This window comes from Caenorhabditis briggsae, assembly GCF_000004555.2.
Source record: "Caenorhabditis briggsae complete genome, chrIII, whole genome shotgun sequence".
NCBI lineage: Eukaryota > Metazoa > Nematoda > Chromadorea > Rhabditida > Rhabditidae > Caenorhabditis > Caenorhabditis briggsae.
Window position 1 is genome coordinate 3,905,192 of NC_013490.2, and position 15,668 is coordinate 3,920,859.

General features: G+C 37.8%; 4 protein-coding genes across 4 annotated transcripts in view; 2 read left to right on the plus strand and 2 right to left on the minus strand.

Annotated features, from left to right (window-relative positions):
- CBG09102 overlaps positions 1–802 on the plus strand; it is a gene marked incomplete at both ends in the record, with an annotated part of 4,560 nt that extends 3,758 nt beyond the window's left edge. Inside the window, one exon of the mRNA XM_002641190.1 lies at positions 553–802. Coding sequence (XP_002641236.1) covers positions 553–802 — 250 coding nt within the window. The remainder of the gene's footprint in view (positions 1–552) is intronic.
- Positions 803–999: 197 nt separating this feature from the next.
- Cbr-rpt-3 lies at positions 1,000–2,645 on the minus strand (the record flags this gene model as incomplete). The annotated part of the gene is made up of 3 exons (XM_002641189.1): positions 1,000–1,404; positions 1,628–1,752; positions 1,922–2,645. 3 exons carry the CDS (start codon positions 2,643–2,645, stop codon positions 1,000–1,002), a joined length of 1,254 nt encoding a protein of 417 aa, XP_002641235.1.
- A 615-nt stretch (positions 2,646–3,260) lies between these two features.
- On the minus strand, positions 3,261–11,881 carry CBG09100 (the record flags this gene model as incomplete). The annotated part of the gene is made up of 10 exons (XM_045243601.1): positions 3,261–3,395; positions 3,556–3,717; positions 4,131–4,274; positions 4,479–4,650; positions 5,089–5,298; positions 5,449–5,716; positions 6,210–7,261; positions 7,313–7,956; positions 8,265–8,472; positions 11,328–11,881. 10 exons carry the CDS (start codon positions 11,879–11,881, stop codon positions 3,261–3,263), a joined length of 3,549 nt encoding a protein of 1,182 aa, XP_045093885.1.
- A 2,115-nt stretch (positions 11,882–13,996) lies between these two features.
- Positions 13,997–15,668, plus strand: part of CBG09099 — a gene marked incomplete at both ends in the record, with an annotated part of 11,455 nt that continues 9,783 nt past the window's right edge. Inside the window, 3 exons of the mRNA XM_045243602.1 lie at positions 13,997–14,186; positions 14,230–14,374; positions 14,618–15,569. Of these exons, the coding sequence (XP_045093886.1) occupies positions 13,997–14,186; positions 14,230–14,374; positions 14,618–15,569 (1,287 nt within the window). The remainder of the gene's footprint in view (positions 14,187–14,229; positions 14,375–14,617; positions 15,570–15,668) is intronic.

Genomic DNA, 15,668 nt, shown 5'->3' on the forward strand with positions numbered 1-15,668 from the left:
CCATTTATCTGCCTGGTAAATGGTGGGCGTGGGGTATCTACATTGGATTCATTGCTGGTTCCCTTGGAGGAGTTGGCCTGATTTCATTGGTCTTTTATTTCCTCAGAAGAAGTGTCTATGGATTCTGGTGCGTTTTTTTTGGTTTTGTGACATGATGGCCTAACTTTGGAAAATTGAGTTTTCTAGGCCACCAACATTTCTGGTCTAGAAATAATCTGATGTTTAGCTAGTGTGTTTTTAGACCATTCAGACCATTACCAGGTCATTTACCATGGTGGCCTAACTTTTTCAAATTCACTGTTCTAGGCCATTAACTTTCATGATCTGGAAATGATCATATTCACCTAACGGTTTTCCTAGGCCGCTTAGACATGGTGACCTAGCTTTTCCTAATTGCTTTTTCTAAGCCATCATGGTAAATGACCTAGAAAACACCAGGTGAATGTCAAGCAAATACTAGGCCACGGCCTAACTTTCGCAAGTTGCGATTTCTAGGCCACCATTCCAAAACACACTGTTTGGTACCATATATACTTATTTCCCCTATCTCAGGTACCGTGGAATGTACAAACGTTATGGCTGCGATGCTTCTGGAACAACTGGAGGAATCACTGGAGTTGGCTTCGGGAACACGACAACTGGAGCGATTACTGTAGGTGGAACCACTGGAGGCGGAGGTACAACAGCCGGAACAACTGGAACTACCGGAACTAACAGTGGAATGACTACTAAAGGAACCACATCGGGTGGGACCAGGGGAAGTATGACGTCAACTAGTGGAGCCAGCACAATTGCAATGTGATATCAACTTTGAGAGAAACTTGGTTTTATAATGTGACCTATATAATGAGATCTGTCGTGTTTGATTAAATAAAGTATTTAAGGTTTTTTAACTAATAAAATGGATTAATATCTTCATGTAGGGCCACAGTGTAAATACAATAAATTATAGAATCGAATGGGTTCACAGACAGAAAAGACTTCAAAAAAGCGGAACATTTACTTGTAGAACTCAAAATCGTTGGTGTCCTTCTTGACGACATTTTTGTAGGCCTTCTCCAGATCCTTGGTCAGAACCACATAGCGATTCTCACGTACTGCCTGCATACCGGCTTCCTGACAAATCGAGTTGATGTCAGCACCGGAAATCTTGTCCGGACGAGCAACCCAATCTTCCAAATCCACGTCATCAGACAGATTCATACGAGAGCAGATGGTAGTGAAGACGAGACGCTTCTGACGACGATCCGGAAGTGGGAATTCGATTTTACGATCGAGACGTCCGGGTCGGAGAAGGGCGGGATCAAGGGTATCTTGACGATTTGTGGCCATGATCACTTTGACATTCGTGCTTTGATCGAATCCGTCCATTTGGTTGAGCAACTCGAGAAGGATACGTTGGACCTGGAAAAACAATTAGGATTTTGAAAGTTAGGGGAAAAGCTTCTAATAAAATTAGGAGATATTCCGGAAATTGAAAAACAGAAAATCGGAAATCCGGGATTTTGGAATTCTGAGAAATCAAAATTCAGTTTTTCGGAAATGTTGAAATATAGAAAATCAGAAATCTGAGATTTCCGTATATTTGAAATTTGGGAATTTTTCTGAAATCTAAAAATTAGCTCACCTCACGATCAGCTCCAGTTTGAGCATCGAAACGTTTTGTGGCGATCGCATCGATTTCGTCGATGAAGATAATCGATGGACTGTTCTCCTTAGCCAGACGGAAAACATCACGAACCATACGGGGCCCTGGAAATAGAGAAAAAATGATGAAATGTTTTAAAAGCCAGAAAATGATAACGTTTTGAAACATTAAGAAACTCTAAATTCTAAAATTTGAAAACCAAGACTTTTTGTTTTGGTCAAAATTTTTGGGTCTAGTGATCAAAGATTAAATTTAAAAAAAACTAAAACGAACCTTCTCCCAAATACTTCTGCACAAATTCCGATCCAACGACACGAATAAAAGACGCAGCCGTATTCGCAGCAACCGCCTTCGCCAACATTGTCTTTCCACATCCCGGTGGTCCGTACATCAAAACTCCTCTTGGAGGATCAATTCCAATTTGTTGATAGAGTTCTCCATGGGTGAGTGGAAGCTCAACAGCCTCACGAACCTCCTGCTTTTGCATATCCAAACCTCCGATATCTCCATAAGAAACGTCTGGTTTCTCATCTGGACGAAGCATTTGGATCGAGCTGTCTGCTTCTGGAGGAAGAACGTCGACAAGCGCATTCGAATATTTATGAAGAGCCACCGAGCATCCGGGCTTCAAAAGTTCTCGATCCAAAATCGAAAGAACGCGGACATAATAATTGGATCCCGTGGTGCTACCAACGATGGCATGATTCTGATCAACGGCTTCCAAAAATTGTCCGATAACCAGTGGAACCGATTGAATACGTTTCACTTCTTCCTGTGCATGGAGCAACTCTTTCTCGAGATTTCTTGTTTCCAACTTGATATAATCCTCCATAACCTGAAGATGTGCCAATTGGGTCTCCAGGGAGGTCAGTTTTATGTAATCATCAGAAGAAACATCCACAGAAGACGTTGGAAGTGGTGGAGGGACGGCGACCGGTGGTGGCGTTTCTGGAGCCGTGGCCGTGATTCCGATTTCTCGGAGAGCTGCGACGGACATCTCTGCAAAAATGGATGAAATTTCTAGAAGAAAAAGAAGAAGTTTTGATATAAAAACTAGAGAGACATACATGAAAATATGATTGAAAAAAAGTAAATTTCGAAATTTGCAAAGAAAACGGGAATAAATTTATTTCTGGGGAAAAAATTGACAAAAATGACCTACCTACGTGGATAAAAAATTATTTTCAAAGTTCACGTTTTTCACGAATTTAAATTTGATACGTAAAAATAACTTTTACTGGATTTTTCACTCATTTTCTTCTTCTAACTATAAAACATTTTTTTTGAAAATTTGGTCCTTTATTTTTTCAAAAATTGACTAATAATTAACACAATAAATAACTGGAGATCATTGTAATATCACAAGTTCTGGAAAAATGAAAAAACACAGAGAAAGACAAATTTTGGAGCAGAAGTATCGAAAAAAACAGAGCTAAATTCAAAAAGAGGCAGTTTGGGGAGAAAATAGTCATCGTCCGCAATTGTGCGTCGCGATGTTTGCGGAGTTGGTCAAAGAATGACGGGAGAGAGGGGGATTGGAGAAGACAAACAGAAAATAGACGTGCCTATGAATTCTGAGATTGCTCAGCATGAAATAAATAAATGAAAATAATTAAGCCACTAATTTTTTCAATTCATCGATGTTTGAAGATTTCAGCCGATCGATAATTTCCTTTCTGACTTTTTCATCTTGAACTTGGTCAGCCAAAAGACGATCCAGAAATTGTTCGGTTTGGTTTAGAGCGATCTGAAAAAAAAATTTTAGAATTTTAGAATTTAGAATTTTTCGAATTATCAGAAAATCAGAAATTCTAAAATTCTGAGGTTCTAAAGTTTGAAAAGTTAAAGGTTTCTCAATAATCGGAAATTACTTTTTCAATATCGCTACAGTATTCCTCCTACAGTACCTTTTTCAAAACCGGCTTCACAACACTTCCCAACGACTGTGTTTCTCTGTGCTCATCGTGCATTTTCAGATTCAATGAAGGCAAAATTCGACTCAAGAAATCCGGCTGTACACGTGGAAACAGTGGGTGAATGTGCGACAAGTCGATTTCAGATTTTATGCTCTGCAATGAAATTGAAATTATAGTTCTTGGGATTCATCTGAATTTCTAAAAGAGGCCGTATTTTCTTTAATAGAAGCCTACCTGAACCGGGAAATTTGGACCCAATTATCACGATTGCTATAAGAGATATCAAAGAGTAGTCAACTAATAAAATTTTTTATCATAATATAGCCAATATTTTATCAGTTGACATAATTTTGATATCTGTCACAGCTCAAAGTTAAGAGGACGGCAGCGGACCGCGTGGCTCAGCCGACAAATGCGACATCAAAAAGTGGTCATCTGATAAACTGTTTATTGTTATATCAACAATGTTTCATCAGTGGACCACTTTTTGATATCTTTCTTGGCAACCGAGATAATTGAGCTCAAAGTTGAGTGGGCTTCTATTAGATACGATAAAAGCAACTCACATTGGAAGGCACCTGATTCATAACCTGAACATTTGGAACTCTTGTGATTTGATAAGAACTTGGAATTATTGGAACCGGAGATACAGTAGGATTTGGAGCCGCTGGACGTGGATAACCACCACTTATCACACTTCCATGGATGTGCTGCAAAATGGCGGGACTTTAAATTTGAGTCCAATTATCTCAGTCCTTATAAAAGATATCAAAAGTTTTTCAACTGAAAAATTATTGGTGATATTATGATAAACATTTTATCAGTTGACACATTTTTGATATCTTTAATAGGAATTAAGATAATTGAGCATTTACGCTCCATTGGTTTTTCTTGTTGAATATCTGGAAACTCACATTTTGATACTGCTGTGCATAAGTGTCTGCTGGAGAAACTTCTGGAAGCTTTGGCAACAAATCTTTCGGGAACTCGTCGATGGTATTGTAGATTTGAGGTTGATGAGGTTCGGGAACGGGCGGATAGACACGTGGAGGAGATATTGGAGACGGAATGTGATGGTCGATTACTCTGAAAAATTAGAATCATCAGGGGAAAGTTTTAGAATCTTTTCGAGAATTTGAGGAACTTTGAAGTCCGAAATTCCAAATGAAACTGAATTTTACAAGCTTCCGAAAGTCCGAAATTTCAAGAATCACAGAATTCTAGGAACCTGATATGTTTCTAGATTGTCAAAAAATTACTTTCTGACTACGGGAAAATACGTCTGGAAGTTTTTGAAGTCTATGAATCTCAAAATTCTAAAAAATATTAATAAATTGAAATTCCAAGAATTCAAAATCCCAAAATTCGAAAATTTGAAATACTTGAAATTCAGAAAGTGATGAAAATTCCGAGAAGCGAATTCAGGAAAATCGAAAATATTTCAAATTCTACATTTCAAAGAACAACAAAAATCTAGAACTATTAGGCAGATACAGTAACCTTTAGGAATTTGAAAATGCTCACCTATTCCCCTTCCATTCCACAAACGACGTCTCCGAGGGTAATCTTGGAATCACTACCCGATTATCTGGATCATACGGTTTCCGAGATTCTTCTCCTTTTTCACATCTTCCAATCGAAACAATAAATATTAAAGTATCAGGACAATGTCTTTCGGTCCATCTTCCAAGTCTTCCATACAATGGAGCACATTGAAGATACATGGATGGTGTGCTGAAAAATATAGGGTCTCGCCAAGAAAACTACAGTAACCTTGATTAATTTTTAGAAACTTGTCATGATTTTCGTATTTTAATTATTTTTTCGTTTGTGGATTGACGCGCCGTAGGGGCCCCAGCCAGGCGTGTATCTTTAAAAACTCACCCCGGATGCGCACAAAACGAGTCCGCATCATATTTCAGCTCGCATTCGCCATTAATCTGGCATTGACTACGCATCACTAAAGAAACTTCTGGAGTTTCCTCTTCCGCCGTTACAGTATTCCATGATGGGTTCCACGTGGCAGGCGATGGCGTCGCCCATTCTGGAGATTGAGTTGTAAAACGGATCATGTGGGATTCAACATCCGGTGGTTGGTATTCAGAAATGTTCGGTCGGTAGATTGGTTTGATGGTTGTGATTTGGGTGGTGGCTGGAAAGATAGTGAATGGAAAATATAAAATATCAGGTGATTTTATAGGTCAAAGCTGGTCCCGATAAGTCTGAAAATGCTGAAAGGAGGCAAGCTAAAATAATTTCAGAAAATCTCCAATTTCAGAAAAATGACTATAACTTTGCTGGCAAATGTTCCAAATAAAATGAAAATTTGTTTTTTGAGCTTATTAAACTTTGAGCTTTAAAATGAGTATAAACATGACTATGTTTATCTAAATTTAAGTTTTCGAGTTCGAGTGTGTCTGGTTCTCTGATCCTGGCGTTTTCAAAAAATGATCGTAACTTGGTTCATTTATGTTAGTTTTCAAAAATTCATAAACATTCGAGTTTAGCAAAAGAAGGGCTCCAAAATATCTCCTGTCGCCTCTAGCAGAAATGATTTCTATCGAAACAGAGGCTTTTCTAAAAGCTAGAGAGTTAGAGAAACCAGAAGTTCTAGCAGTCTGCGTCTCTCAATGCGACATTCTTACCTTCAAATTCCTGCTGCTTATTCTCATTTTCAATAATCTGCCTCATCAGTTCTCTCTCCCTCTCCATCGCTTCTAATCTCGACCTTTCCTCCGACACCTTTCTCATCTGCTCCTGAATCTGTTTTCTTTCTTCCATTTCCTTCTGTTTCCTTCGCTCTTCTTCCGCTTTCCGTCTCTGCTGCTCCTCATAAATTGCAGTCTGCCTCTCTTCCATCTCCTTTTCCAGAATCTTCCGCTTCCTTTCCTCTTCTAGAATTGCTTGTCTTCTTTCCTCCAACTCCTTCTCCAGCACCTTCCTCTTCCGTTCTTCCTCTATCAACGCCTTCTTCCTCTCTTCCTTTTCCATTTCCAACTTTTTCCGTTTCCGTTCTTCTTCCTGCTGTCTAAGTCTCTCAATTTGTTGTTGTCTCTCCATCTCTTCTTCTCTAACTCTCTCCATCTCACGTGCTCTCTCTTCCTCTAACCTTCTCATCTCGATTTCCCTAGCTTCTTCCTGTTCCTTCCGGATCTTTTCCATTTCTCTCATCTGCTCCTTAATCTTCCTTTGTCGTTCTTCTTCCAGAATCTTCTGTTTTCTAGCTGCTTCTAGCTCTTGTCTAACTCTCTCATTCTTCTGCTGTCTCTCCATCTGAAGCCGTTCCAGCTCTCTCATTCTCGAAATCTCCATCGCTATCTCTTCCTGTCTAATTCTTTCCATTTCTCGTTTTCTCTCTTCCTGCTGAATCCTTTCCAGCTCTCGCTCTCTTTCCATTGCCATTCGTTCTTGCTCCGCGTATATTGCCGCTTGCTGAAAATAATTCAAATTCCCGCCTGTTGCAAATACGCCCCAACTCACTCTATCTATCTCTGCCTGCCGTGCCTTTTCAGCTTCTGCTAGCTGTCTCCGTCTCTCCATTTCACGTAATTTTTCTTCTTTCTCCTGTCTGATCCTCTCCTGCTCCATTCTCTCGAACTTGTCCTGTTGTTGCCGTTCTGACACTGATTTTTGGTGTTGGACGATGTGTAGCAGTTGATTTAAAAACTCATTTTCAGTCATTGTTTGGCCATTGTACCTAGAATTTTAGAGTTTTCAGAAGTTTTAGAATTTTCAAGTAAATTCTCACCTAACAGTATATTCTGGAGTCATAGTCGTCATAGATTCTCCAGTTTCAAAACTTTCTCCTCTTCTCTCAGTTTTCTCATACGGCGCCAGCGTATGTGGCATTCCTTGGTTCTCCTTCGGAGCTACAGTAATCTTCTGAATCCCTGGAACAAATCTTGTAGCATGAGTAACAGGCATCGGAGTAGTAGTTCGGATTCTTCCAGGTCTTGTAAATGCAGCAGAAACACCTCTTCCTCTTTGTACACTTTGATTTTGATTTCTCATTTCCTCACTTTTATTTCCTCCCAAACTATTCTTTTTACTCGCAAATATCACTATCCTCGGTGTCGTCGTCATCTCATCTTCTCCAGAAGATTTTTGAATTTCCATTGACATTGGAGTCGTCGATGGAGTTGTAGACATTACTGTAGTTGTCTTCCTCAGTTTGCCACGCGTTCTTGCTTTTGGTTTCCGACTTTTAGGGCGGATCGTAGAGAAAACGAATTCTTCTGGAGCAGCGACGGGGGCAGAAGCTGGGGTGACTTCTGCAGAGACTGGATAGCTGGATGGGATTGGAGCAGGAGTTGTGATGATTGTTTTAGGAGGAGTTTCATATTTTCTCATGGGTTTATGGGCGGTTCGGGAGTCGAGACGTTCCTTGCAGACCTGGAAGAAAAAAGAAAATTTGATAATTTGGATAAAAAAATTGGGCTAGAAAACTTAGAATTGTGATACGAGCTGAAAATGAATTCAGTCAAAAACTTTATTAGGGATTTATTCCATTTCAAACTACCGTTATCCTTCTTATAGACGTCCACCCAAACCGTCAACTGTAAGCTCAATTATCTCGGTTCCTGTGAAAGATATTAAAATTTGTCAATATTTTATCAGATGACAAATTTTCTATAGCTTTGACAGGAACCGAGATAATTGAGTTCAAAATTGATTATAGGGAAATACGATTAAAAACCCACCCTATCCTCTGGATCAAACGTCATTTGTGGTGCGCACGGAACGATCCAAACTCTTCCAGAAGGTCCGCATTGTTTGTATCTTGTTGGATCTCCATTGACTGTTCTCAATCCATATGTTACTCGATTACACCGTTCTGATGTGAAGATTACGTCGGTGATGGCTGGAAATCGGGGTTTTTGGATGTGGTTTTCAGATTTTAGCTTTTTTCTCTGACCAAAAATGTTTAATTCAGTAAATCTTGGAAAAACGTAAATACCGTATCATCATAACATCACCAATGTTTTATCAGTTGACTGAGTTTTGATATCTTTTACAGAAAACAAGGTAGAAGGCTCAAAGTTGACAAGTCGGCAAAAAGTACAAAATCGGGAGACAACCCGATTCTGTACCTGTAGAAGAAAAGAAGGCACAGAGCATCAAGAAGCTCAAAATGCAGGAAGATTGGTTGCCACCCGGATTTGAGCAAACTACTACCACTATCCCAACTGTCCACACTGTCCAATTTTAATTTGTCCACCTATTTTTTTGTTCATGATCATTTTCAGATCCATCAAATAAACATTTTCTATAACTTTGACTAATTTCTGGAATATTCATAATTTTTGTACAGAAAATTCAGACATCTGGTGAAACTGAAATAAATGCTACATGGTACATGAAATCATCAATTCGAGATGTTTCTATACATGCGAAAAAAATTCTTCAAATATCAACCGTCTTATAACTCTCATGTATGATAACCTTTCTCTCTTTGAAAGAGAGCAACGCTCTCTGACTATTCAGTTCAAACCGACACACAGACATAACCCCATTGAAAAGCGTTCATTAGTAAGATAACTGATAAAAGAGAGATAAGAAGTAGTCGCCAGTAGTTGCACCCTTGTTGACATTCAAATACTGTCACCCAACAACACTTGATATAGTGTCTTCGCAAAAGAGAGATTTCTCTCCTTCTTCTTCTTCTTCTACCTGCCAAAAGATAATATTTGCACCAATTGGTTACCATTTCACACAAAGCTGTCCTATTACAGTAGTACTGATATAACATGGCTAGGGTATTTTATGAGGTTTCAAAGAAATTGGGTTAAATGATGACATAAATGTTGAAGGTAGGAAAAAATACCGGAAACACTCTAATATGTACTAGGCTCGACATCAATTTTGAGGCTTAAAGTTTGAGCTCAATTATCTAGGTTTCTGTAAGAGATATCAAAAAGTAGTCAACTGATAAAATGTTACTGATATTATGATCAACATTTAATCAGTTGGCCATTTTTTGATAGCTGTCAAAGGAATCGAGATAATCGAACTCAAAGGGCCCTTATAGTGGGGGCTTCTATTATAGCAAATGCGGTAGTTTTTATTCCGTAACAGAAGAACAAAAAGCCTAAAATCTTTAATTATCTGTCTGTATTTCTCCTTGTCCTGATGTCCAAAAAAACTATTGCTCAACTCTTCCAATTAAATCCCCATCTCATTCTCATTAACTCTCATCAACTAATCACTCGAATAAACAATTCCATTTTTCTCACGCATCGCCCTCTTCTCCTTCTTTTTCTTCTTCTTTTTCTAATGATCCGATTATAATGAGATAGACAAAAACGAGTGTGAGGTGCGAGTTTTCAAAGTTTCCAAGTTTTTTGTTGCTTCAGAGATTCAGATTCAGAGACGCAGAGAAAAAGAAAATTAATAGAAAAATGAACGGCGGCTCATCGGCGGGAAATTGAAATCTGATACTTCAGAAGATGGACATGCGCAGAAGAGGATCTCTTTCTTCCGAATGTTTTTATGTTTTTTCGGATATAAATAATGAATAGGAAATGCCATCCGGATGATGCTCACAACAATGTGCACTTTTCTTTTGAAATTGTAGAAAAAACATTAAGTGACGTCTAGGATTGAAAAAGTGGATGATGGAGGAAGAGGAAGAACGCTTTTTTTTGAATTTCGGAAATCTTGGATAATCATGAAAATTTGTGATTTTAAGAACTTAAAAATAAATTGGGAAAAGTGAAAACTAGGTTTTCAAAAGTCGAAAAATCGTTGCAGGAATCGGAGTATTCTGAATTTGGAGCCCACCCAAGACATCAAGTTTGAGCTCAATTATCTCGATTCCTGTGAAAGATGTCAAAAATATGTCAATTGATAAAATGGTTACCATGACATCATCAATATTTTATCAGTTGCCAATTTTTAATATCTCTTACAGGACATAGGATATATTAGGTCAAAGTTAGAGGAGCCTGTATTAGAAGAATTACGGAATGAATTTCAAAGTCAGAAACTCATATCTCCATTCAGAATGTGGCTGTCATAAAGTTCCTCAGAATCCCAAGATCCTTCAAGACGTCAACATTTTGAAAAGTCCATCAAAATTAAAAACTTTGATGACATTCGAAACATAAGTCTCCGAATTTCAAGTTTTTGAAATACCGTAATTGCTCTACAAGAAAATCAGGTTGTTTATATTGAGCTCAATTATCTCAATTTCTGTAAGAGATATGAAAAATTTGTCAACTAATAAAATATTGGTGATATTATGATAAACAGTTCATCAGTAGACTTATTTTTAATATCCCTCACAGGAACCAAGATAGATGAGCTCACAATTAGGAGAGCTCTTCTATTACAGGTTTTATGGTATGCACATTGTAAAGACTGAAGATCAAGAAGTTAACAAATGAGAGTTTCTAGAACTGAAAGTTTCATAATGTTTGAAATATGGGATATGGATATTTTATTTAATAAAGTCTTTACATACTGCAAATACAGGATTCTCAAGGTTATCAGATTTCTATTTACCGTATTTTCTCAGACAAAAGCCTACAACATAGGTGTTATATGAGCTCAATTATCTTGGTTCCTGTGAGAGTTATTTAACATTTGTTTACTGATAAAATGTTTATCACAATATTAAAAATATTTTATCAGTTGACCACTTTTTGATATCTGACAAAAGAACCGAGATAATTGAGCTTAAAATCACATTAGTAAAGATTTCAAATGTATCCTTTAACTCTACAGTAACCCATGAAACATTTTTAAATAGTTAAAAAACAAACCGTTTCGAAACAGACAAAATAGTAAAATGAACAGGAAGAAGCATCGCATCGTTTCTCGGCTCCTTGGCTGCTTCCACCGACTTTCTGTTAAAACATTTCAATTTTTTTTTGTTGAAAAGTTTGGATTTTGATCCATGGACATCGGGGAGCAAAACGAAACGACTGATCAAATAGGGAAGTGACAAGAGAAAACAAGCAAATCCAAACAAAAAAAAAGAAAAAAAATCAGTATACGAAAAATGGAATCTAACCGATTTAGGAGATTGGATATCGAGGGAGGGGGTGACTGATTGGTAAATGAGTAAACACACGAAACTCATTACTTTCTTCTTCTCTCTACGGGCTGTCAAACGGTCCTCTCCTCTATTCGGAAACAATCTTTTGGGGGCGAAGTGACGGAGAAGAAAGTGGGCGGGCTTAGATTCGTCTCCGCGCGGAAGGAACAACAATAGATATGAAAGTGAGCAAGTGAGCACAGGGAGAAAAGTTTCTGACTCCTCTCTTTTTCTCCGGTGGTCGTTTCGGATTACCTCCATGGAATCGGAGAGGGGCATGTTTGAAGAAGTTGCCACGTGGAATTGAGAGTTAAGAGGATTTTGGCGAGATTAGTTGGACCAATTGGGTCAGTTTGGAGGGAATTGGAAATTTAGTGTGCAAAATCGTTTAAAAATCTGAAATTCAGAAATTCAGAAACGTTCTGAGATTCTGAGACTCTGAGATTCTGAGATTCTGAGATTCTGAGATTCTGAAATTCTGAGATTCTGAGATTCTGAGATTCTGATTTTTTGAGCTTCTGAGATTCTGAGATTATGTTGCTTTGAGATTCTGAGATTCTGTGATTCCCAGATTCTGAGATTCTGAGATTCTGAGATTTAGAAATTCAGAAGTTCTGAAGTTGTGAGATTCAAAAGTTTTGAAATTCGGAAGTTCAGTAAATCTGAATTCCGTGTATTCTGGAAATATAAAATTTTTGAAAATCTGATATTATGAGATTATGAAAATCTAATAATCTGGAATTCAGAAATCCTGAAGTACTGAAATTCAGAAATTCAGACGTTCAGAGATCCTAACATTCTCTAATTCTGAAAATATAATAATCTGGAATTGTCAAAAAACATCTGGAAATCGAAAGTTTAGAAGGTCTGAATTCAAAAAATTTGGAATTCTGAAACCTTGAAATTTTGAAAATCCGGTAACCCAAAAAATTTTAGGTTCAATTTTTTTCCTTTCTGACCCCTATTTTGTCAGAATTCTCCAAGACGTCTAATTCATAAGGGGTCTCCCAAAACTCCTTGTCACCTCCAATTTTTGAAATTTTCAATCATACCACAAAAACTTCCAATCTCTCCGATTCCTGTGATCTCTAATCACCAATAAATTATCAATTTTTGATTTTATGTGCATAACTAATTTCCACCTCTATCCTCCCCAGTTTTGAATCCTTTTCAATTCTGTCATCAATTCGTTGAGTCCTCAATACTTTGTTCTTCCAAAAAAAAAAATGGTTCGAATGAAGTCTTTATATAATTTACTGTTTTTAGAATGCCTCTTATTTTTATCAACTGTGGTAAGAATCTGAAATTTCTCGAGGTCGAAATCCAAACCAGACTGAAATAAATCATTCAGAATGCTGTATTCCAATACCAAAAATTGGTTCTAGAACCCATATTTCGGTTCACGGACACTGGCGCGGTTCCAATGAAATCCATTTATTTTACCAAGTTTCCACAGTTTGCAAGTGTCACTCAGAATGCAGAAAAATTGAGTGAGTTTAGGAAACTGTTGTACGAAACAAAGGTCAACATTGAGCTTAATTATCTTGGTTCCTGTGAAAGATATCAAAATTATGTCAACTGAAAAAATATTGGTGGTATTATCTTCCTTATATATATAACGCTACACGCGTATGTCCTGATGAAAGTCTGTCGACTTTTGAAAAACTTGAAAAACAAATATAAAATTACGTGACCCTTCTAGAACAAGTGAAGAGTGAAGTGGTGAACCAGTAAAAAAGTAGATTGAATCGCGCCGAAGGCGCACCAGCTTGCTGTTAAGCAATACTTAATAATAAATACAAATTGTTTATATCTATTACAGAAACCGAGTTTAAAGTCGACGGTTTCTGTAAGATTCCATTAGAGAAATATCGGTATTTTGACTTTTTCAGTGTAAAATAGTCCATTTTGAACCCCTACAAAAGTAGTTCAGAATTTTTTAATTTTTCTGAAATTTTTGAAAAAAAAATAAACAAATTAAGATCTTTATTTTTGGAATTGACAACTTTTTTGCATCTATTTTGATTTTTGAGATATGCGCCTTTAAAGACGGGATGCTAGATCACTAAGAGAAGCAAGACGCAGACATCCAGTCTTTAAAGGCTCATATATCAAGAACCAAAATAGGTGCAAAAAAGTTGTCAATTACAAAACTAAAGTTCTATTTTTGTTTAGTATTTTCTGAAAATTTTAAACAAATCGAAAAATTCTGAAATACTTTTGTAGGACTGCGAAGTTGACTCTCTCCACCTGAAATAGTCAAAATATCATATCTTTTTATGGTCCATTAGAAGTTTTTTGAGAAAAAACAAAGCCTAATTTTTCTTCCAGATCTAACCCAATTCAACGCAGTTCGTGGACCAACTCAAGAAATGTTCCTAAAAGACCTCAATTGTGGCTCCGATTCCTGCCAAAACCTACCCTTCAACGTCCTTCCAATTTTCAATCGATTCAAAAGGTCGTTTAAAATTTGAAATTTCCCCATCTCCCACAGATACTGTAGTTGGAAAAGCTGGATATATTTCCCCGGAAGAACACGAAGGACTTGTCCGATATGATGAGTATTATTCAGAAGACGTGGATAGTTAGTTTTAGATTCTAAGGGATTATATAGAAGGATTTTCCAGTGTTTGCCTATACGAATGGGAAATATCCAAACCAGTTTGGTGCTTGCCAATTGAGGGATTACGGTAGATTACGGTACAAATTTGTGAGGACAGTGGGATATGCGTTTACAGCAGTGTCGATTCCGGAAAACTTGCCAATTTATTCGTAAGTTAGAATATCGCGAAACCTCTATTAGAAAGATCACTTTAATAGAAGGGCCCTTTTGGTAGAAGGAAGGTACCTAGGAGAAATAGAACGGCTGACCCTTCCAATAATGTTTTACGAAGTTCTGATGTTGTTCAGAATCTGTGAAATTGTGGGTCTCAGAGCCGCCGGAGAATCTAAGAATCTCAGAATTTCAAAATCTTGAAATCTTAGAATCTAGAATACCAAACTATAACTTTCCAGAATCTTTGCATATGACGATGGCCTTCCTGAGCCAACTACCGGAATCCCAACAACTCTTGGTCCAAATCATTACATTTTCAAAACCAATCCAATTTGGACAATTCTCAAAAACTCCACAAATGGAACTCAAGGAGTTGGATCCATCAATCTTCCATGGACCCCACCAATCAGTGCATCTCCAATTGAACCCACAAATGTTTGTCTTTTAACTGGTAACGCTTCAAAAGAGCTCTCAAAGTGTGGAGACGTCGATCGAGTCCTTCAATTCTTTGACAAAACTCATGTCTACATCGGATTCATTGATTCTGTCGAAGGATCTGTCGACACGTTCATCTATTCTTACCTTGGATACGTATTCAGAAGTCAGGATAACAAATGTGGAATTCCATTAAAACCGATCCGAGAGTTTTATAAGGATGGTGTAGGATCCACGGTTTATGCTGGAGACGACTACGATACGTCTTCTGGATTCAAGCCAACTGGGAACGTCATAGGATACACTATCGATTGTGAAGATGCTCCAGATGGTCAGATAGTTATTACTATTCCTGAAGGACTTCTTTCCACAACATCTGAATCTACCACATCACTCCCTTTCTCTTCTCCCCATGAATTCTACGTGGAACCCGTGAAAATTGTCACTGCTCCATCATCCGGTGGTGAGCAAGGATACTTTTTGGATCCAGAAAACCCCAATCCTGACGACGTGGATATTCTGGAGACCACAAATGTTTGCTTATTAACTCAGAATTCATCGGTAGCGGCTCGATGTGGATATGCTAGTAATCTTTATTTGTACTATGACATCATCGACAGATTCTATTTTGTTGGATTGTATACTTTCGGGAGAAATGTAACAGAGAAATTTATTGGAATTGCGTTTGAGAGTGAAGAGAATGTTTGCGGGCTGAATTTGGTACCGATTCGAGAGCTCTATAAGGAAGGAGTCGGGGTAAGTGGTCTTGCCAGATAGTGTACTGTACCATAAGGGTTTAGTCGGAATGTTTAGCCAGACTGCCGACTGAATTTGTGCATTTGCGCGTCAAGTTAC